The sequence below is a fragment of the Choloepus didactylus genome, chromosome 14 (assembly GCF_015220235.1).
Source record: "Choloepus didactylus isolate mChoDid1 chromosome 14, mChoDid1.pri, whole genome shotgun sequence".
Classification (NCBI taxonomy): Eukaryota; Metazoa; Chordata; class Mammalia; order Pilosa; family Megalonychidae; genus Choloepus; species Choloepus didactylus.
In genome coordinates this window covers 80448814-80472449 of record NC_051320.1, presented here as the reverse complement: position 1 = coordinate 80472449, position 23636 = coordinate 80448814, and the positions used below count along the sequence as shown (strand labels likewise).

Genomic DNA, 23636 nt, shown 5'->3' with positions numbered 1-23636 from the left:
ACCTAAATTGAGCTTAAGATTCCTTATTTGGAAAACTGATGGAACGTTATTTTTTTGATGGTTATGAGCCCTAAGGACACTGGTTGCTTGAACTGGTTAACAATTCCACTGAATTAACAAGAACTAAAAGCATTAGCTGTTTTTAGTTGAGTTTTAAAAACCACTATACCTTTTAAAGAAGCTTCTTCAAACACTTCTGCTATGCCCTTACCTTTGAGTCTGTGGACAACTCAAACTACTGTAGAGAAAGCAAAGCCAGAAAACCACCCCCAATGTATGTGCCACCAAACTGTTACATCCCAGATTGGATCCTTGAACCTAATCAGCAAACCTCTACTCCTAAAAGAGCTTCATAAGCTCTGTGCTTATTTGTTACATGTGTGCTACTGAGGGAAAATTGTCTTTTTAGTAAAAACTAAAATTTCATTAATGGAATCTTCAGAAAACAAAAAATGTATTTTAAGACCTCAGTATTAACTATCTTCTCATCTTTGTATCCCCTCCAGTCATAGAGCTATATTAAACTTCAATTCAGTTTTCAGAGAAAATCTCAGTCTGCTTCCACTGCCACAGTTTCCCTTATTGCTAACTTGCTCTAGATATGATTTACTGAGGAAGAAAAGAACATTATATGACTGACTACATTTCAGATGATTTTCTTTACAAGTACAATGGATAAGAAAACAGTGGCACAGGAACTTGGCATCATGTTAATCCTTGGACTAAAGAAACCAGTCAGAGCAGAGCAGACCATGTTTAGTTATTTTTATTAGGGCAAGTGTGTGTATAAGCTGTGACTTATTTCACTTGCAAATGTGAAGAGTGAGGCATCTTCCTCTCTCTCTACATGGGCTGTTCCCGAGGCCTGGTCACAATGTGCCACCACATCGGCGGCAAATCACCTGCCTTCCGGGCAGGGGGCAAAGCTTCACTCTTGGGACCACCAGGCGGGGTTTCCTCCTGGAGCTGCTTAACCTGGAAGCGGGCAGAGAAGAAACAAAGGAGCCTGACTTTGTGAAATCTGGCCACTGCAGCAAAAGGTATCAGTTTTGTTTCTACTGTGCATCATCTTACGTTCTACTGATCCTCACTATTGAAAAGTGTTTTTTTTATATGCAACACCTGCTTTTTTTATATGCTTGCATTTTACTCAGAAAAGTTTTTCTCCTTAAAAACTTTCCCAATCAATCTCATGACAGCAAAGCTGAGAAGAAACCTGCCTATCCCTCCTTTTATTCATTAAGCAAAACCATGACAATTATCATTCCAATTCCCCCTTGTTATGGCCCCCGAATATTTGTGTCTCAGCCAAGTGCTCTCCTAGCACCAATAAAGAACCTCAGTTCATACAGACTAGGGATGATAATTTTAAAGCCCCCAAGTAGCAACCAGGACAAGAAATCACATAAACCACCTGTAAAACATGTCTCAGTTCCTCCTAGTATTGCCCAGCTTCCCCCAGTTCTAGAGATTGCCAAGATCAGTATGAGGCTGTTAGAAAAGAAGAAGAGACCTAAGAGACCCATTTCCTAGAACAATCGTTTCTGAAATTCTCTCCAGAAAAATCAATTCTCTACTGGGGCTGACCTGGGCCTCCAAACACATGTGCTGGGTTATCATGAGTGATCAGTTACAGAACGTACCAACCTTTCCAGGAATAAATACCTCAAAGCATATATCTGACGACACATTTCTAATAGAACACTACCCTCCTCTGGTGTAGCTACTCCATCTAGTGCCAACAGTCAACATCTTGGACCTTATCACCAGAACTGGCACAGCTCTTAAAATCCTGAATTCAAATGCCCCACTGTCCAACCACTGCGCCTTTCCTTCCAGCTCTTGCTTTACATGCTCCCTTGAAAATAATTCTTGAAACTCAGAGACTGCCAATCAACTGATGCCCACCCCCACCCCCCAACTTAATCATCAGCCTCCTACCTTTTCTTCCCTTCTTTATCCAGCTTAGATCCCATCATGACAATCACTCCCTTCTGAATAAACTCAAATCCTTTGTCATTCCCTGTACAATGGCCAAACCATAACATCCAATTTCAGGCCTGCATCCATACAGCTTAGTATTGCTTGAAAAAAAAAAAAAAAGAATTTCAGAACAGATTGGTGTCATAATATAGTAATTATTCCCAACTTCAAATAGGCCTTGACCACTACTTGGTAATCCTACTACTTTCTCCAGCAAGCTTATCCTCTCCCCACCAATTACACCTTTTCTGCATTCCCCAAACATGCCACCCCCATTTCTTCTTGGCTCTTCTTACTTGACTAAGACAACAGAAGCCATCACACAGAAGTCTGTGATCTCCCCATCAGCACAACTTCTAACCCAAATGGATTTACATACAACTTTTGTCCAATCACAATAGAGGAAAAACCCCTTCTTCCAAAGGCCAGTACCTCCCTGTATTATCGGGATCCCACCCTCCCTTTTCACAAACCTTCCTCCTTCACCGATTCTGTCTCTCTTCAACGTTATCAATTCCCCCCTTCCCAAATTTTCTAATCAGCTTACATGTACTAGTACATCTCATCTTAAAAGAAAACAGTCCCTTGGCCTCCATTTACTACCCAATTTCTCTGCTCCCCGCAAATCTCAAGAGTCACCACCCCTCCTGTTTCCTCCTCTCCCTTCTAGTCACTCTTCGACTCAGTGTGTCAAACACCAAGGGAAAAGGTCTAGTCAAGGCCACTAATGCTCTCCTTGTTTCAAAGTCTGTGGATATCATTTTGTATCCTCATCCTACTCCACCTCTTAACTTTCAGTAAAGATGCCTTTTGCCCCTGATTCTTGAAACACATTCTTGGGCTCTATAACACACCCTTCTGATTTTCCCTCTACCTCCCTGGACCCTCTGCAGCCTTCTCTTCCTTACCTCTATGAGTGGGAGCTCCTCAAGGGCTGGTCCTGTACCTCTTCTTCTTTCCCTACACCCTCCCTCTAAGGGTCTCATACATTTCCATAGCGTTAAAAACCACAACTCACAAATTTCTATTTCTAACCAAACCTCTTCTCTGAGTTCCAGGTTCCTATATCTGGTGTTGCCCACGGTCTCACAGGATTCTTAAGCTTAACCCTTCCCAAATGGATCTCTTGACAGTTACCTTGACAACTGATCTTTCCTGAGTCTTCCCCATCTCAGTGAACACCATCAAACTCCAAATGTTAAATCTTAAAACTGGGAATCATTCTTGATTTTGCACACTCCCTTGCCCATTCCCCACATCCAATCAATCTTCATATCCCTCCAAAAGATATCTTGAATCTGTCCATTTTCGTATCCACTGCATTCACCCTAGTGCTGTTCACCATTATCTTTTGATTAAACTACTGCAATAGCCCCAAACTGATCTCTCCACTTCTCTTCTCGCCATCTCCAATATATTCTTCACACAACTGCAAGATTGTGTATTTAAAAATGTAGATTAAACCAACATAAGACTACTGAAAGATGCCTAAGATTCTGGTAGAGAGGAAAGTTAAGGGAGCATAGAGGATAGCAAGAAGGTCAGGCAAAGGACTGAGTAGGAGAAGCAAAATTAGAGAACAGAAAAGGCTAAGAGACCAGGGAATACATTTTAACCTATGTGTAGGATAGTTGTGAATGCTGAAATTAACAAAGTTAGAAACTAAAGTATATCTGAGAAGCAAGAGGCCAGGATGATTGTTGAGGCTGGAATCTGGCCCTCTGAACGTGGGCAACAGAACCTGAGCTTCTTTCTGTACTGACCACGTAGGCCAAGCTATGTGGGGAAATGCAAGCCAGCCTCACCTCTCGCTCCCAGCTTTCCATCCGCAGTTTCTTCCACTGCTCTCTCTTGGCAAAGTAATCAGGGTACATTGCCTTCTCCGAAGGATGCCAGTCATCTAAGCACCACTCAGGAACCTGTCATGAGAAGAAACCATGGATGGTGACATTTCACAGAACTCATTTACAAGGACAGGACCTGCTTAGGAGATAGGAGACAAAAATCAAGGTGCATTTTTATAATCATTGCAAGTATCAGACTGTTTCTGACACTAAGCAGTTAACAGAAGAGGACAAGCAAGGAACAAAGTTATAGGAGAATGCCTTACCTAAGAGTAAAACTGCCTATGGTTGAAAAATAGCAACATCAAAGAAATCTGGCATCATTCCTTCCCTACCTCCATTCTCTAAATAAACAGGGTGGTTTTATGTTATTTGGAAGTGTTTCTCAGAATTTCTCAGAAATGCTAAGCACCAATCCAAATTGGTTAACTTCAAAGTCCAAAAGTGAGTTATTCACCAAGTAACTTGGCACTCTGCTCTGCAAAAAGTTTATTTCAAGACCTTGGAACTGAATTTAGAAAAAAAGTCTTAATGGCATATAGGAGAGAAAAAGCTGTAAGACAAGTATCTACAGCTATCAGGAAAGAAATTGCCTAGCTGCCCCCAAAAAGGCAAGTGGTTTCTTAGGCTGAATTTTGGGACTGGAAAAACAGAGGATGCCTCTCAGGAGGCAGTCACCTTGCAATCCTCACCTACCTTGTAACACTCATACCTCTCATAGGAGGTACCCCCGGGAGAATCTGGGAAGATATATGGCTGTGGATGCTGATTGTACCAGAATTCCTCCTCCGCCTCCTTCAACAGTTGGGTGGCCTTCACCATATCCTTTTCATTCTTATGTTCTTCAAACCGGGCTCTCATCAAACAAGCAAAATACCGGTATTTATCCCTGAAACCAAAATGATTTTGGAGATGAGATATGTTACCTATTTATCGGGCAGTATTATTGTCTGACAGAGGCCGTGCTCCCACCAACACCAGCTGGAGTAGTGTAATTTCCCAGCACCTCCCCCAACCCTGCCAATGGAGCTGAGGCACAGCATTATGTCTGCTTCCTCTCCAGCCCCCAAACATCACTGATGCACCCATGACCAAAATCACTGTAATAAACCTAAGCCGAACCACTTTCTCCTCTCTCCTCCAACAAAGGAACGACGATTAAAAGGGAAAAGATAATTAGCAAAAGAGAAAAGTTATAGCCTCTGTAGGACCATTCAATGTTCATTAAATGATAGCTTACTGAATCCTCCTACTTAGTGCTAAGAACTGTGCTAAATTCTGGAGCTATAAAGGTGAATAAGGAGGCAGGTCTTACATGGTGGGAACAGTATTACTCAAATCAGACAGACCTGGGTTGGAATCCTAACTCTGACACTAGCTGCATGACCTTAAGCAAGTTATAGTCAGATTCTGGAAGAAACTGCAGAAGACAAGTTAGATAAGAAGGCGTGAAGTGCGCAGCCATGACGGTGATGGACTGGCAATGGGAGAGACATTTAGAATACCACATCATGAAAGTGGGTTCTTGAGTCAGAAACCTGGGCCTGTATCTTAGTGGCTCTGCCTCTTACTGGCTGTGAGATCTGGGGTAAAGTTACTGAATGTCTTTAGACCATAGGTTCCTCCACTATAAAACAATGTTAATAACAGTATTTATATCTTAAGGTTGTTGTGAAAGATTCGATGAGTTAAAACACACAAACACACTTCAGACAGTGCCTTGAACATCATAAGCACTCAGTGTCAACTACTAATATTATTACCTTGGAGAGAGAATTTAAAAAAAAAAAATCAGTGTCCAACCATACATGGCATACAAGTATGTGTGTTACTGGAAGAGATGTAAATAGCAAGTACCTGTGAACAATTCTGAGGCTTTAGTGACTGACTTGCTAGTAATGCCATTAGCTGAGACAGGGAATTTGGGAGGAGAATCAGAATGGGAGTAGTGAAAAGAATATGAGTTTGGTTTTAGAGAACTTAGACAAGTTGAGTTTCAGAGATCTGTAGGTGGTCTAACAAATAACTGGAAAGCAATCTAGAGACAGACAAATGAGCACAGCGGCAACTCAAATTCCAACCTGGATGAAGCTGCTCAAAGTATGTACAGCAACAACAGAGGGCCAAAACCACAGAGAACAAACAGCAATGTGAGGGCAAGTGGAGGAAGAAAATCAGGTGAGAACCGAGAAAGGAAGTCAGTCACTGTTGTCATGGTAGCTACTTTTATCATTTCTTTCATGATTCTAATATAATTCTATAAATTCTAATATAATACTCTAATATGCCCAACAGTTCAGCATTGCCAGAATTCTTGATGGTTCGACTTCCTTCATCTTTATAAGACTCAATGAAGACTGATTTGTCTATATTATCTATTTGTGTACATGTCCATCTTCTCCACTAACCCATGAGCTGCTGCAGCTTCAAAAGAGAACTTATTACCTTTACTTATTTGGCACCCAGCTTAGAACCTGAATAGCAAATTCCCTCAAAAGAAGGAATGAGGGACAACTCAGGGAAGAAACCAAAAATCCTACAACACTGTACCTGGCCATCTTCCTGCCAAAGAGAAATACAAAAATTATTTCCATTAATCACAAACATGCAGTTTGGACTTCGAGGAAGGATACCCCCTGTACTTCTTCCAGGCCTCCTCAGTTTCCCATCTTTTAGATATTTTTCCCTGAAGCCCTTCTCCTGGAACTAAGTTTTAGGATTCTGACAAGGGAGTGGAGGCCTGGCATTTTCACATCTTGAGTTGTCACGCCACCTGGCACAGTACTTGGATCGAAAATTTCTAAGACTAGTCTCAAAAGAAGAAAGAGATGGAAGAAAAGAATTACTGGGAGAACAAGTCGTCCAAGGTCTCGCCGTTACGGGCGACGATGCCTCGATTCCAACCCGGGGCTATGGGTGGGCTCTCGAGGCCAGGAGCCCCTTCCCATTCCATCCCCAAAATCCTTGGGCTGCCCAGTCCCCCAGGACCACTCAGTCTCCACGGGTCCCCGGAGCCGCCTCTCGGCGCCCTGAGTTCCCCTCTCCCACCTGTGGATGCACCAGGACTCGAGGTGGCGCAGCGCCCGCTTATAAAGCCGCAACACCTTCTGTTGGTGAGTCAGGTAGGCCGCCGGCGCCGAGAACGCCATAATGACCCGCTCACCTTCAGCGGCCGCGGGAACTCCCGGGAAACCGGCGGCCGGCGACCGGAAGGGCGGGGCGAAAGACGGCCACTTCCGCTTCATCCGGGGAGGAGTCGAGTCGACGGTCATGAATCGCTTCAAGTTCATCGGTAAGACGTTGCTTTTCTCGGCCCCTGTGTCTTTCTGACCAGCTGCGGACATGGCTCACCGCGGCCAGAAGGGCCAGTGAGCTCCCATGCATTTTGAGGGTTGAAAGGACCACTCAATGAAAGAGGGTGCGGCCGAGGCCTCTGGGTGCTGATGTTGGTCTGGTTCTTGATCTAGGTGCTGGTTTCACGAGTGTGCTTATTCGCGAAAACTCACGGGCTGTGCAGTTATGGTTTGTGCTCTTGTCCACATGTGTGATATTCAGTTAAAAGGGAGGCGAACCTACCAAAAACATAAAAAGCGACCAGTCTCTGTTTTCCCTTTATCACCTTTGCCCGCCCCCCCCCCCCCCGCCCCTTCCCCTCTCCGTGGCCGTGGTTTGATGTCTGTGAGGGACCCGCTCACTCCATTTGTTCGTTCATATCTTAGTTATTGACCGTCTCTGGTGGGCCTGGCACCGGCCTGGAAACACAGGGCTTTAAGACCTCGTCCCTGCTTTCTTGGTATCATCTGGGGGAAAAACTGGAGGACACAAATAATGGGGAGAAAAAACAGACTGATACTTAGCAAGTTCAGTAATCCATTCAGCATCGGTGAAACAAAAAAGGGTGAATGTGATAGGGAAACAAAGGGGAATAAATACTTAACTGCCAGGCACTTGGGAAAACCTGGGGGACATTGTGAGAGGTAGAATTAGAAGAGTAACTTGGGACAGGAAGTCTCAATGAGGCGTTTAGTTTTACTCCGTAAGGAATGGAGCTCCACTGCACGTCTTTGACAGGCATTCATCACTATGTCACTGATTGCTAATTATGTGCCAGGAACCCCACGGGTTTTGGGATACATCTGTGGGGATATGATGCACAGCCCTTCTCTTTGTGGAGTTTCAGTCACTTGAAGGTCGGACATGACAATAGTCCCATCTCTGCTTTAGTAAGGTAATTCTGGAAGCTATTGGGTAGGCTTAATGGGGGATGGGAAGAGACAAGCATTTCAGAGCTTGAACTAGGGCAGTGGGAAAGGGAGAGAGAAATGAAAGAAATGGTTACAGGCAGAATTTAGCTGCTGAGGGTTTATGGGAGATAAGGGAGAGTGAGTAGTCAAAGATGACTCAGGTTTGGGAGCATGGTATGATAAATCTAAATACAAAATGGAAACATGGCTGGTTTGGCAGTGAGTGAGAGATATGAAGTCCATTTTAGATTAGGTTAAGGTTGAGAGTCTTACGGGACTTCCAGGTGGAGACGATTACCAGGCAAATGCTTTGGCACTCAGGAGAGGGGTTAGGATTATAGACTTTGATTGGAGTTATTTTAAGCAGTGTTATTTTTTCCCAAAGACATTGTACTAAGTACTATGGTATGGTGGTCTTAGTGCAGTTAATTTTCAGACTAGAGAGGTAAGACCTATGTACAGTCAAATGCAAGGAAGAACATGTCAGGTGCTCTAAAAGAGTTAAAATGCTATGTGGGAGCCAACAGGGATCCTCAAAGGTTGTGATCTCAGCCTTCCCACTCCAATTCATAATATAACAGGAAAATGGAATAAAACAGGCATATAAAAACATGCACAAATATCAGGTACTTTTTCTTTTTTATATTAAAAATGGGATCATACTATACATTCTACCTTTTCTATGCGACTTACTCTGAAAAAATCTTAATCTATGTCATTTATAAAATTCTGGTTCTGACTCTGTATGTTGATTTCTTTGTCTTCTGATGAGTCATGAACATGTCTTCTGATGAGTCATGAACAATATTTGGAAAAACACCATATTAGACCTAAGGAAGGTTGGTCCATGCACAAGCTTGACAGGGAACATGTAAAACCAAATTTATAAAAAAGCAGCCTTAGATTTTGATTTAGAACAGCTGGCTATCCCCTTATTCCTGGGTTATTTTCAATCCTTTTACTTTTCCCTCTTCTCTTAATTGCATACCATATGTCTTTCTGTTAAAGTTGCTCCAGACAAAGCATCCTAGTGGCCTAGTGCTTCTAATGTGGGAAAGGGGGGTGGGGAGCAGAACTGTTGTGTATTACAAGAATAGAAAACATTGACTGCACCCTCCTAAGGGGGACACTTCTACAATACTGTGTTCTAGGTTATACCTGAGATGAATTTCTGTGACTTGATTTTTTTCCAACCATTTCAAAATGTAAAAACCATTCTTAGCTCAGGGTCAGACAAAAACAGGCAATGGGTTGGATTTGGCACGCAGTCGTATTTGTCATCCCCCTAAGAAACAAGCCCTATTCCTAAAAAGGAATAAACGCCCACCCGATTGTGGAGAAGAAAAGAATTTATTCCCGATCTTGCAAGAACGGGCGCCTACCCCAAATGTGAGGGATTGGCGCACAGAGCAATAGACCCAGCAGTATTTATTCCCTAGGTCTAATGGCAAGTCCCTCCCGTTTCTCCAGTGGCTGGATACTTCAGAGGTTACGCTTTTTTCGACAAGCCTAACTAGCCCTGGCAAATTTGAAACATGCAGCGGGCCCAAGGAAACATTTAAAAAAAAAAGTGGCCTGGAAACTTGGAACATTTGAAACAAGTCTCCAGCCCCCTTTCCTTTGTTCTTTAACTGCAGAGCTGGGCTGAGCTAGTTTGGTAACAACTTATGAAGCTATTTTAGGAACATCTACCCACCCACCCCCACCCCCAGTCTCCACCTTGAAAGGACAGTGGGCAGATAAACAGGGGACAGGTGATCGATTATAGCTTGGCTTCTTGACCCTCTGCCATTCCCCTGAGCTGCCCCCACCCTGTGTGAAAGCTAAACTTAATCTAGTTCTCACACCTTGATGTAGCGCATTCTTTTTTTCATGTCACTGACTTGCTGAAGAAACTGGGCTAGTCCCAAAGAACATCCTGTTGTCTGGATTTGTCTGTTTGCTACATGATGGTGTCATTTAGCTTGTTCCTCAATCCTGGATATTTCTGTAAGCTTAAAGTTATAGCTAAAGGCTAAGAGGATCTAAAACAATTTTAAATGCCCTATTTGTATCCATAGATCACAGGTGACAGTACTAGGACATGGTCGCTGAGCCCAAGCAGTAAAGCTTCAGTTTGGAAATGTCTTTCTTTTGGTTGCAAGCAGTGCAAACAGTTTTCCACTCTCTTATTTTGTATTGAAAAGTGAAGCTCATTAATACTTGAAGTTGTTTTTTTAACAGGTACACAATTTAAAATATGCATTTTATATACATTATTTTTCAACAGTTGTACATTTGTTGTGTGGCACAATCTTAAAAATATGCTGATTCATAAGTTTGTAAAACAAAAACCTTACAAAACTCATCAAAACTCACAAACTCATCAGAAAAGTTTTTTGGAAGACTAGCAAAAATATTTTACTGTCTTAATCATGCATTACACAAACAAAATCTTTAGTTATACCATTAAACTAAACTCATCTGAAAAAATAAAAACAGGGATAACTACTCCAAACAGCTGATCTCTGTTTCCTGATTCAACTATTTTTATATGCTATTTGTAATGCAAATAAAATTTTTACTCAAAATAATAAAACACAGTGAAGCAAATAAGGCTTTTAAAGCCAGCTATTTAAAGAAAAACAAAATTAATAGGGAAAAAAATTACTGATCTGTATAGGGTGATATGCCACTTAATGTTTGAATCCCTCAATTTCTCCCTTAATCAGAAGTAATAATGTTCTGCTTTGCCTTTTTTTCTCTTCTTCTTTTTTCTCATTCTCTCCCACCCCCGTCTCCCACTTTTGTCATTTCCAAGCTGGTACTGCATAGAAATTGGTTTTCATACTGTATTTGTATACTTTGTGAGTTTATTGCCAGTAGAGGTACTTCCAATAGGAACTGTTTTAATTTAAAAGATATGATCCCTTATCCAGATCAGAACATTTTGAACAAGTTAAATAAACAGGATCTTAGCTGGCTTTATTTTTGTAGTTGCATAATGAGTCTTATGTATAAAATAGGTTGACTCACATTTGATTATTCAATAATGTGGTCTTGGATGGGGAGAATTAATCACTTAAGATGGTATGACAATATGGCTAATGTCCACTAAAATTCCATTTATTGTTGGCATGTTACATACAGCATTTGTACTGTCCTCAATAATAATACTTGCTGTTATATTTTATAGGGCTTTTATTTGGTGAAATGGCAAATCCCTGGGAGGAGAAAATCCTACCTGGGAGGGGCAGGCTCTGAAAGGCCTAGTGATTTACTTAGAATCATTCAGCTAATAAGTAGGAGAGCAAAGAATTCTGACAATAAAGCCCATCATTCTCTCTGTTGTCCCTAACTGTACTTCTCCATTTTACTGTATTTCTTGAATACTTTTATTTGATCAATTTGAATTTTTCTTTGACCCTCAATATTGTCTTAATTAGCTTCATCACCCTGTAGATATTTGCTAGTGAGTGAGTGGGTAAGAATTGGAATGGTTTATATCCCAGAGACCTTCCAGTAGAGGAGAGAGGAGAACTTAGAGGACTTGGACCTGAATAACATAGACTCCAGGAAAAGAAGATATTTTGCTATGAAACTTCATGGCTTAGGTGACGTAGCCTATTTATCAGAGAATAGAAGCAGCCTGGATATCAGAGTGAGGAATATGCTTCAGGCAAACCATAATGCCAGAAGAAAAAGGGCCAACCAAGGTCTGTAAGTTAGAAGGGATTCTTGCAGAAAAGGGAAGAAATTGGTGACAGGGCTAGTGCAGGATATCCCAAAGCCTGGGGTATCAGAAGCCAAATGTGAAACATTAAGTACACCGGCATAGAGAAGGAAGGACTGGCTTACGTCAAGAAGACAGTTCTAAGAGGAAGTGATATCACCTGTAATTGGCTTCAGCCAGCACCTGCCTCAAGGTGTGTCCATTCTGATAAGGGTTGAAGCAAGGAAAAGAAATAGCATCATAAACTGAGCCCCCAAGCTAATCTTCAGTTAGCTTTTAAAATTTGGATCAGAAATGTTTACTTGGTAAATATGCTTGCCTTGTAAGTTTCATGTGTCTTTCACTTTATTTTCTAGTAAAAGATTGCTTTGGGAAAATTCTAATCTCTGATGAACAAAGGGGAAATGGGCTAGAAGAGATTCAGGTGATTACTATGCCTCTAATGATCCATGCTCGTGGGTGACAGTAGTCTGAACCCCCATGAAGGATTATTTGAGACTGAAAGGCCTCTCCCCTGTTCTCTGAGCTCCCTTTCTCAATCCACCTCCTTGCGTATGTAATTTAATTTCCTTGCTTGAGAAGATTTCTTCTGATCTGGGCCATTCCACTGAACATCTATATTGTATTTATAGGATTAAATGATGTTTGTATGATAATAGCCCTTTTAAAGGGTACTGATTGTGAATTCATCCCCTCATCCATTTCTGTTGACATACACGCTGTTACACCAATATCCTTTGCAGTTTTCTGCATTGTGCCTTTCTCTTGCTTTTTCAAATGCCTGGAATCTCTCCACCATCTCTTGGATTGTCCAAACTTCATTCATCTTTCAACATCTATCTTAATTTAGGAGGAGCACATCCCTGGGGCCCAGGGTAGCAGAAATCAGAGTGTGTGTATACCCAGAAGAAGCTGAAACTTAACAGAAATAAAGCAGAGGTATAGAGGTCTATCTATAGGCACCCCCCTCCCCCCCCAGGAATTTGGGGATTTTCCTTCTCATGCTAAAGACTAACTAACATGTGTGTGTGTGTTTTAAATAAGGGAGGCATTTTTATTGCCAATGACCATCACAGTCTGGCTTTGGGTCTTGTTATTCCTCTTGTCCCTTATATCCTACACAGGATTTATTGAGAGCAGCACTTGATTTGGGGGGCTACAAAAACACATTGTAGGCTATTTGGCAGCATCCATGGCCTCTATCCACTAGATGCCAGTAGAGATCCCACTCCCCACCCCCCCACCCCATACACACACTCACATACTCACACTCCCCCCCCCCGATTTATGACAACCTAAAATGCCTCCATAGCCAAATATCTGGGGGAAGGTTGCTGCAAAATCACTCTCAGTTGAGTACTACTCTATAGGCATGACAAATCTCTTGCAAACCTCTAGGTACAGTATGTGCTTATATTTGTATATGGAGTGTCCTTTGCCTTCTTCTTCAGCTTGTAAACCTTTGTGCTTTCTTCAATATCCAGTTCTTCTGTCAAACTTTCCTCATCACCCCTGCCAAAACTGTTATTGCCTCTCTATGCACCTCTGCATTTAATAATTATTTGCAGACTAAATTTGTATAGAGCTCCTACTACATGATAACCATTATGCTAGGTTCTAGGGATACAGCAGTGAAGAAGGCAGACATGATATCTTGTCTCGTGGTGCTTACAGTCTAGCTTATTGTAATATGAGTGACCATTTGTAGTTCCCATATGGACTCTAAACTCTTGGAGGGCAGGGACCAGGTATTGGATATTATTCATTTATGTGTCCCTTAACTCCTTACATCATATTTGGCACAGAGTTTGTCTTCATAAGTGAGTACATGAAATAATTTTTTCCCCTCTGCATCTCCTCTTCCATTACCCTAATTCAGGCTCTCTCCATTGTACATCTGGGTTCTTGCCAGTTTCCAAATGAGATATCTTGTCTCCAGTTGCCCCTTCAAATCCCACCTTCCACAAAGATGCCAGAATGAGATGTCCAGAATGCAAATCTTACTCCCCTGCTTAAAAACTATATTGCTTCTTGTTGGCTCTGCTATTTTAAAGATAAATATCTGTAATATAGCTGAGTCTGACCTTTTCTGGCCCCTCCCTTTCCTACACTTCTCTCCAGCAGCACATAGCTCTCCCCTAGCACTAGGCTGTTTCATTCCCCAGGCTTTGTTCCTGCAGCCTCCTCTGACAACAGTCTCCCTTCTTCCCACTGAGTAACTCTAACTCATCTGTTAAGATTCAGTTCAGGGGTCACTTCTTCCTGGAAGCCTCTTCCACATCAGTCACCAGACAAGGTAGGGTATTCCCCTTCTGTGTCCCACACTACTGGTGCTCGCTTTTCATTATTTCATTACTCTCTGTTCTTGGGTCTGCCTTACCAATTCTGCCATTGAGTTTGTTGAGAGCAGGGATGATATCTTACTCGCCTTTGTATCCTAGGTGTCTAGCATTGTTACTAACAAGTGGTAGGCACTTACATATTGTTTGAGTGAATGAGTGAATCAAGGAAAAGTTTATTAACAGATTTTATTTAATGTAGAAGTTTCCAATAGAGATTCTTCATGATTAATTATTTATTTTTGCTTTCTGTAGATATTGGTATCAACTTGACAGATCCTGTGTTCAGAGGAATTTATAGAGGGGTTCAAAAGCATCAAGGTAAATGTTTCTTTGATTAAGGTAAACAGTTTCTCTGTGAAAACAAATTTTCTATCTTAAAAAGATCTTGAAAAGATCTACTCTTACAACTGAAATATTAAAGGATTCATTATGCATCTGGACAAAATGCAATAAACAAAGTGAAACACATATAAGCTGTTGGTAAACTATGATCATGAACATTTATAAAGCACCTATTAACAAAGTGTTAATCAAGCCCTTATTACATAAAGAATTTATAATTTTGAATATAGAATTTAATAATATGTACAAAGGCAAACAACAGTTGGTGTTTAGTCATTCTAAGCAATGGAATGGCACATAATCTAAAAATCACTTATAGTTGAACATTAGTATACAGTATCTTATTTTTCTGAAAAACATTTTCAGCAGGATGACAAAGTAGGAATATGATTCAGGAGGCAGTATTCTACTGTCTGCCTTCCCTATTTTGCTTTTCCATCCAAACCTCTTCCTAGATATCTGATATATAGGTGGGAATAGATAATAGTACCTCAGAGGTTGGTGGGAAACTTACCTAAAAACAAAATGGCCTATACTTATATCCAGTTCATTTTAAAGGCCTGTTTTGTCAGCTGAGATGAAAATAAGCAGGAAATGATGGCAACAATTAGCTCTTGAAAGCAGAATTTCTGCAATAAACTAGTCTGTGAATATTGCCTTAGAAAATTGACTATTGTTATTATGTAAATGCAAACAGAAAATATGATTTGTGGTTATAGATGATGTAGAACTGCACATTTCAGCAGGCTAAATCAGAATTTAATCTTACTATGCTTCTAGGTGCTAAACAAAAGCTTCTCTAAATACAGGGAATGTTAGATGCCACTTGCAAGAAGAAAGGTAAATGTTAGCTTTCATAAGCCTTACTTCAAAAAGTAATCTTTCTATTTTTTAGAATTTTAGATGATAGTTTTATATGTAACTTATATGGTAGTTTGACTATTAAATAAATTACTTGCTGTTTTGCTTGCTTTTGCAGCACTTAATAGATTTCATGTTTTGTGACTTTGTACATGTATGTATGCTTGCATGTGTGTTTATGAACTAAGTTTTATTGTGTTCAATATTAGTATTAATGCAGTTTATAGTATCTAGCAAAACTGGTTACCTTACTTTCTATAGGTTAAAGTTGATAATTTTTTGTCTAGAAGAAATTTTATAGCTACTTTAGAAGTAATAGTAATTGAATGGCAATCACATAGACTGTGATACTTAAATCAATAAGTGGATTTTTATCATATAATTGCTGAATTTTGCTGTCCATTTATTTTGAGTCCCTTGGGGCTTACTAATTACTGTTGCTCTCCCCAGAAAAGTTAGGCAAATGAATTTGGCAAAAAGCAAAAAACAACTATCAAGTAAAATAGAACTTATATTTCCTCATTGGACATACTAATTATAGAAATACAGCATTAACTGAAATTTACAAAGAAATGTTACATCAGATATGGGGAGGCATTGCAGGTTTACGCAGAAAAACCCTTGTAAAAATAAACATCTTTTAAAATTTATAAAAAAAAAAATACCAGTAAGTTTCAAATTTAAGGCAAGTGCCTTAAATTATAGAGAATTAATTCTTTAGTTTGAACCTCCTGATTTTTGTTACTTCCCCCGATTTTGTTCAACAGAATAAAATATACAATCAAATGGATAACTCCTCATCCAGTTTGCCTTATATTGGGTCTTTTTTTTTAAAGGTTACTGCTAGCTGTATTATTATATAAGCACTTATCAAATAGTATTGATTGACTTTGATTTAGTATATGTGATTATTTATATGTGTTTTTATTTCAAGAATGGATAACTAAATTTTGGATAAGTGAATTTTTATTTACCAGGTTTTCTTAATGCAAAGTTCATCTTTTACAGATGACTTACAGGATATAATAGAGAGAGCTGTCCAGATTGGTGTTAAAAAGGTAACATCTGCTTTTTTGTTGTTGTTATTACTTGAGGGTTTTTAAAAACTAAATTTTAGTTAAAATTCTGCAGAATAGAAGGAAAGAGCCAGTGCTACATTTGGCATTTTTGGGACCTAGTTCCTACACATAATATTAGCAAGTTAATAGAAATGAAATAACAAAATATTCTGTTTATAGGAATTTAAGTTACACAAACCTCATGGGTAGTTCTTTTATGGGGTAAATGGCAAAGTCTCTTTGAAATTTCTTTTAAAATCTGTGGACTACCAGGCGTCTTAAGAGGTTTCTATTAGTAAAATTTGTAACATAATTTAGCTATGTTAGAATTAAACAGTTAACAAAAAGACATACCAAAGAATGTGGAGTGGAAAAAAAAAAGCATTTATCTATCACCAAGTGTAGCTTTTTATAGTATGTATATGCTATTTCAGTAACTTTGAGGACATTTCTTTTTCCTGCAGTTTTATTGGGATATGTTCACATACTATACAATCATCCAGAGTGTACAGTTGTTAACAGTATCATCATACAGCTGTGCGTTCATCACTACCATCAATTTTTGAATATTTTCATTACTCCAAAAAAAGTAATAAAAATAGGTATAAAAATAAAAGTCAAAAAGAACACCCCAAACAGCCCACCCGCCCCCAATATTCATTTACTTTTTTGTTCCCATTTTCTACTCATCTATCCATATGCTGGATAAATGGAGTGTGAACCACAAGGTTTCCACAATCACGTCATACTGTATAAGCGATAAGCTATATAGTTATGTACTTGTCTTCAAGAATCAAGGCTACTGGATTGCAGTTCAACAGATTCAGGTATTTCCTTCTAGCTATTCTAATACACTAAAACTAAAAAGAGATATTTATATTATGCAGAATGACCTCTCTACTCCATTTGAAATCTCTCAGCCACTGAAACTTTAGTTTTTTCATTTCTTTTCCCCTTTTTGGTCAAGCTTTCTCAATCCCATGGTGTCGGGTCCAGACTCATCCCCGGGAGTCATGTCCCACGTTGCCAGGGAGATTTTCACCCCTGGGAGTCATGTCCCACGTAGGAGGGAGTGTAGCAAGTCTACTGCCAATTTGGCTTAGAGAGGCCACGTCTGAGCAACAAAAGAGGTTCTCTGGGGGTGACTTTTAGGCACAATTATAAGTAGGCTTAGCCTCTCCTTTGCAGTAACAGGCTTCCTAAGGGCAAGCCACAAAATCAAGGGCTCAGCCTACAAAATTGGTAGTCCCCCATGCTTGCAAGAATATTAAGGAATTCCCTAGGTAGGTAAATTTAATATTTCCACATTTTTCCCCAGGAGGGACTTTCATTTTTATAGTAATTGATTATCAGGGAAATTCCTACTACTTTTTAGAGAGTCCTAAGCAAATGAATACTAGCTCAGTGTCAAATTCTTTGAACAGATATTTCTTTAAATTATTATTTTTAAGATAGCAAGCTAGTCCACATATACACACACAAAAATAAGCTTAAGTTCCATAGTATGATATCAGGACCCCTGATTACTACTGCTTCTAAGCTGAATAAACTCAGTTTTTAAAAGTAATGCTGCTGTGAACTCACTACCCTCCACCCTATGTGGGACATGACACCCAGAGATGTGAATCCCCTGGCAACCATCAACCTGAAGATGAGCCAGCACTGTGGGATTGAGAAGATCTTCTTGACTAAAAGGGGGAAGAGAGATGAAGCAAAATAGGGTGCCAGTGGCTAAGAGATTACAAATGGAGTCGAGAGGTCACTCTGGAGGGTATTCTTATGCGCTATATAGATATCACCTTTTAATCTTTAGTGTGTTGGAATGGCTAGAGGGAAATACCTGAAGCTGTCAAACTGCTACTCAGTGACCTGGATTTTTGAAAACGATTGTATAACTGTAGCTTGCACATTGTGACTGTGACTTTGAAAACCTTGTGGCTTGCACTCCCTTTATCCAGTGTATGGACAGATGGGGGGAAAGATGGGGACAAAAATTAGATGAAGAATAGGGTGGGATGGAGGGAATGGAAAGACTTAGGTGTTCTTTTTGTGCTTTTATTTTTATCTTGGAGTAAGGAAAAGGTTCAAAAATTGATTCTAGTGATGAACACACAACTGTATGATGGTGCTATGAAAAACTGTACACTGTGGATGACTGTAAGGTGTGTGAATATATCTCAATTAAACTGTGTTAAAAAAGTAAATGAACAATGGGGGAGGAGGGGAATGGGATGTTTTAGATATTTTTTATTTTAATTTTCATTTTGTTTTGTGGAGTAATGAAAATGTTCAAAGTTTGTGGTGATGAAAGTACAACTATATGACGATACTGTGAACAACTGATTGTACACTTTGAATGTAGGTCTTGCGATTATATCTCAATAAAATTACATTAAAAAAAGTAGTGGTGCAGATTAAATGAGTCATTCAGTCTCCAACTCTATGTGCTAGTTGTCTACAGTAATAAGAGAGGATAAAAGTTACAACATTAAATTCCTTCCTTGCTTGGTAAATAACTACAAAAAGCTTTTCTGTAAACTGAAATCCTGAGCTCCTGTGTCAGCCATCAATAATTTAATGTTAAGATTTCTAATTGCAGACATATATTACATTGAAACCACTGACATGAGAATGAGAGAACTGAAGTGAAATTTACTTGGACATGATTCCAAATTGAAATTTAACTCAACAGTAGTACTTCCAGTTAAACTGTAATGGTTAAAAGGACAGTTATGGCATCATAAACCTGGGTTCCAGTCCTAGCTCCATTCTTCACATCTTTATAACATGACATTTCATCTCTCTAGACTTCAGTTTGCTCATCTGTAAAATGAGAATGATAACAGTACCCAACTTACAGAGATGTGACTCTAAGATATTGAATGCAAAGCAGTTTGTATCATACCTGGCATAAAGCAAACAACTTTCATTATATATATCATCATTCTAAACTGGAGGTAAATAAGTCCTCTAGTGTTGCCCTTTTTTTCATCTATTTGTTAAAGTTATAGATAAAATGAAAAGTAGACTTGATTAAAAACTGTTTCACATGATTGCAGTACTGGATGCAAGCAGCTGGTCTGGTATTATTGAGTTATAGTGTTATTAAGCAAGAAAGTTTTTCCAATTCTTGTTAATATTTTATATCCTATGCTTTTTAGGCAGTTGAGGTTTTAATTATGGCTACAGAGTCCCTGAATACTTGGTTACTAATATTAGAGGGTTAAGTTCATATATGGAAACGTATTATCATTTGCACTTTCCCCTGTGTTTTGTATGTTTTTTCTTTAGGTGTTATATTAGGATTCTCTAGGGAAACAGAACCAAAAGGATATGGAGATAGATATATATATAATATAAATATTATGAGATTTTTTTAAGAATTATCTCACACAACTGTGGGGATGGGCAAGTTCAAATTCCATAAGGCAGGCCACAAGCTGGGAACTCCACTGAAGGTCCCTAATGAATTCCCCAGGAGAGACTGGCCAGCTGAAGTAGAGCTGGGAATTCTCTCTTCTGACTGCTGAAATCATTACTTCTTTTAAAGCCTTCAACTGATTATATGAGACTTCTCTCATTGCTGAAGGCAATCTCGATTGTAGATGTAATCAGCCATAGATACAATCAAGTTACTGATGATTTAAGTCCATGAAATATCCTCTCAGTAACAATCAGGCCAGTGCTTGTTTGACCAAACAACTGGACACCATAAGCTGGCCAAGTTGACACATGAACTTAACCATCACAGGTGTGTACCTAGAATGAAACTCTTGTAGTATGCTTTGAAAAATGATATACCTCAGTGTGCTTAAATTACTTCTTAAAAAAAAAAGTTTTATTCACACACCATATAATCCATCCAAATAAATTACCTCTTTACCAGAATGTGCACCTTAGGCAGCACTGCCTCAGTAGTCATCATCAACACATAACTCATTAGTGACATTTTCATTTTAGCAGTTGAGCAAAGATGGCTTTCAGACCATTAGTGGGCTCTAATGGCTGTCTACAGAGAAGCATCCTTATTTGCCAGGAGCTATAAATTTCCTTTCAAAGAATTTATCAGTATACATTTACCCAGTGATTCTCAAACTTTTTTGGTGTTAGTATCTCTTTACATTCTTTAAAATTATTGAGGACCCCAAAGAGCTTTTGCTTATATGGGTTATTATCTATTGATATATGTACTGTATTAGAAACTAAAACTGAGTAAATTTTAAAACATTTATTAATTCACTTAAAAATAATAAACCATTAGGTGTTAACATTTTTATGAAAAACAAGTATTTTCAGAAGGAAAGAGGAGGAGGAGGAGAAGGGAAGGAGGGGAAAAATGTATTTTCCAGAGCAAAAAAATTAGTGTGATAAGTGGAATTGTTTTATATTTTTTTAGATCTCTTCAATATCTGGCTTAATAGAAGACTGTTGAATTTTCATGTTTCTGTAGTCAGTCTGTTGTAATATCACGCATCATGTAGCCCCTGGAAAATCTTAATATACATGGGTGATGGAATAAGAACAAAAAAGGCAATTAGCGGCTTTGTATTATTATGAAAATAGTTTTAACCTCACATACCCCCTGGGGGTCCCTGGACCATGGTTTGAGAACTGTTGAATTAATCACAACTATTGAGACACTAAATTTAGATTAACAGGATTCTAAACTCTGGAGGCTTTATTCACATATGGTCTCTACCACAAGGAAATCATAGTCTAATAGTAAAGACAGCTATGTAAATTTATTTTAACAGGACAGTGATAAATCATACTGTGTCTTGTTGGAGAGGTAATCTTTGGGCTGAAAAAAAAATTGTTTTCAGTACTTCATTCCTCCCCCCACCCCTGCAAATTTTATCAACATATATTCACATACCATATAATCCATCCACAGTGTCTCACAGTGTCATCACCTAGTTGTGCAGTCATCACATTCAATTTTACATCATTTTCAGTGCCCCCAAAAGAAAAATAACAGATAGACATAAAAAAAAGAACCCCAAACACCCCATAACCCTTACTCCCCCTATTAGTGACCCCTGGTGTTGGTGTGGTACACTTGTTACAGTTGATGAAAGGATATTAAGATATTACTGTTAACACCCATAGCTTGCAATAGGTACTTTTCCGCCATATACTGATCTATTATTAACTCTTTGTACAAGTGTTGTACATTTGTAACAGTTCATGAAAGAACTTATTTATATTTGTAGTGTCAATGTCTACTCAAGGTTCACTGTATTATACAATCCCATATTTAAACCTCTAGCTTTCCTTCTAGTGACATACATGACTCTAAACAAACCCTTTCAACCAAAGTTACCTACAATCCAACACTATTACCTAGAATCTCAACAATGAGCTGGGCCGAATTTTAAAGGAAGGGTAGGTGCGTGACAGAGGAAAAGGCATTCTGGAAAAAAAGAAGCAGGAAGCCATGTTTGAGGAACTTGTCGATGTCATATTAAAGTCAGGTTTGTTTTGTTTCTATTTCAGTTTATGATTACAGGTGGAAATCTACAAGACAGCAAAGATGCACTGCATTTGGCACAAACAAATGGTATCCTCCTATTACTTTTACCAAAAAAAATTTGAATTTTATTTTGAAGAAGTCTTTTTGAGGACTGCTTCAGGTACAATACATTGAATCATGACTGTGGAAACAAAGGAAAGGGACATGATTCAGATGAAAAACTGAATGTTCCAATTGGTATATCAGATGCTTGATAAAACCTCTTAGGTCTTACTAAAGATTATTTTAAGATTTTATTTAATGGGAGTGAAGTTCACTGGATACGTAATTTAACCTCAGGTATTCCTGATGTGGAATTTTTGTGCATATGTTGTAATATGCTTAAGATATGAGTTGCTTTTTGTTTACTCTTTTTTTAACTTAAGCTTTGAAAGATCATTAAGTATTCATTATATGGGTCAGACACTAGGCAAAGTCCCAGGATACAAATAGAATATAATATACAATGTTATATGCGGTAGAGACCATATGTTCATACATTCTGTGTTTATTTAAAATCTAGAAAGTTTCTGGAATTGATTCTTAAAGGAAATTTTAGTTACATAAAACACTTCCTTTATCTGGTATTCATTTAACTTTTCTTTTTTGCATGCCTCATATACTAGACACTGAGGAATGATGCATTCCACATAATTTTTCATGTTACTGATGTGTTCCTTTATAGATAAAAACTTATTAAAAGCTATTTTTTATAAAATCTTTCTAAAATGCATCCTTCTCTTAGGATCCACTGCCACTTTTTCTTAGTGATGAAGGTCATAAAAATAATCACTTTCTCAGAAGCTGTTAAGGTGTATAAGAATATTTTCTTGAATACTTTTTATTCCCAAACAGCTATGGTTTTAAAAGTTCTCCTGTCTCCATTATCAGCTTTCATCCACTCCTATCCCTGTGCATTGTATATTCCCTGCTTTAAGTGTGCTGCCTCCTTTTACATGTAAACACCTGCATAGGAGAGGATGGTTCTACAGCTCACCTATGGGCTAAGATGCATGCATTTAGTGACCACTAAGCCATTCAATGCTCACTTTTTGTTTACCTCTGACTTCTCATTTGTATTCCATATGATTTGAAGCCGTCAAGATCTGGCCTCCAAATAAATGAGTTTTCTTTTTTATTAGAGAACTTAACCATCCCTTCTACCTCTTTAAATCACTCTGCCATTCTTTTTAAGAGGAAAACATTTTAACTGTTTATTTTAAATACTTGAATCAAGACAGTTATATAAACAGTGAATATAAAAGATAAAATTAGGTGATGACATTTCAAGAAGTTTTCATTTTCCATTCTACAAGGCTCAGTAAATGTCAAGTTTGGGGAAGAGCTGAGTTAATTATTTTATGAATACATTAAGACAGTTTTCATATTCATGCCCTACTTTGTTAAGGCATTCCAGAAGTTCTTTTACAATTAATAAAATAGTTCTGGTACTGATTTAAATCGTTTGAATAGTTTTATGGCAGTTTTTAAAAATTAACCAGTTGAACATGTTGTTCTCTCACATTTGTATATTAAATATATGAAAAAATATTTTGAGAATAACCCTAAGATACTATTTTGTGTTAGCTATGTTTTTCAGTACAGTTGGATGTCATCCTACGAGATGTGGTGAATTTGAAAAGAATAACCCTGATCTTTACTTAATGGAGTTGCTAAATCTTGCAGAAAACAATAAAGGGAAAGTTGTAGCAATTGGGGAATGTGGACTTGGTAAGTG

The 23636-nt window shown here is 38.7% G+C and overlaps 2 protein-coding genes and 1 long non-coding RNA gene across 10 annotated transcripts in view; 1 reads left to right on the top strand and 2 right to left on the bottom strand.

Moving 5' to 3' along the window:
• Window positions 1–750: 750 nt before the first annotated feature.
• NDUFB9 (NADH:ubiquinone oxidoreductase subunit B9) lies at window positions 751–7399 on the bottom strand. Of its 3 annotated transcripts, none has more exons than XM_037803462.1 (4): window positions 6876–7388; window positions 4524–4716; window positions 3789–3902; window positions 751–975 (listed from the first exon to the last, which is right to left on the bottom strand). In XM_037803462.1, exons 1-4 carry the CDS (start codon window positions 7169–7171, stop codon window positions 844–846), a joined length of 735 nt encoding a protein of 244 aa, XP_037659390.1. In that variant the 5' UTR covers window positions 7172–7388; the 3' UTR covers window positions 751–843. The 3 variants fall into 3 exon arrangements, with proteins under 3 accessions (XP_037659390.1, XP_037659392.1, XP_037659391.1); XM_037803464.1 differs by having other exon boundaries at window positions 6991–7129; XM_037803463.1 differs by lacking the exon at window positions 751–975 and adding an exon at window positions 1941–2084 and having other exon boundaries at window positions 6876–7399.
• The window catches only part of TATDN1 (TatD DNase domain containing 1), a 49867-nt gene continuing 33300 nt past the window's right edge, over window positions 7070–23636 (top strand). The window contains exons 1-6 of one of the 6 annotated variants that reach the window (XM_037803457.1): window positions 7070–7119; window positions 14378–14443; window positions 15248–15307; window positions 16337–16386; window positions 21883–21946; window positions 23486–23629. In XM_037803457.1, coding sequence (XP_037659385.1) covers window positions 15280–15307; window positions 16337–16386; window positions 21883–21946; window positions 23486–23629 — 286 coding nt within the window. In that variant the 5' untranslated portion in view covers window positions 7070–7119; window positions 14378–14443; window positions 15248–15279. Of the gene's footprint in view, window positions 7120–13884; window positions 14080–14377; window positions 14444–15247; window positions 15308–16336; window positions 16387–21882; window positions 22020–23485; window positions 23630–23636 lie in introns of those variants that run through there. The other 5 variants (XM_037803458.1, XM_037803456.1, XM_037803460.1 and 2 more) reach the window with 5 other exon arrangements.
• The window catches only part of LOC119509441, a 35434-nt gene continuing 32492 nt past the window's right edge, over window positions 20695–23636 (bottom strand). The window contains exons 3-4 of the long non-coding RNA XR_005211702.1: window positions 21263–21299; window positions 20695–20879 (exon numbers count right to left, since the gene is read on the bottom strand). This is a non-coding gene — a long non-coding RNA (uncharacterized LOC119509441). The remainder of the gene's footprint in view (window positions 20880–21262; window positions 21300–23636) is intronic.

Excerpts from the sequence above, each read along its gene's own strand:
- NDUFB9 (XM_037803462.1), bottom strand. The coding sequence starts at position 7,171 with ATGTCCGCAGCTGGTCAGAAAGACACAGGGGCCGAGAAAAGCAACGTC. Across the intron at positions 4,717-6,875 it reads GAGTCCTGGTGCATCCACAG|GGATAAATACCGGTATTTTG; the intron begins GTGGGAGAGGGG and ends TTTTGGTTTCAG. Across the intron at positions 3,903-4,523 it reads AGAGGTATGAGTGTTACAAG|GTTCCTGAGTGGTGCTTAGA; the intron begins GTAGGTGAGGAT and ends TTCTCATGACAG.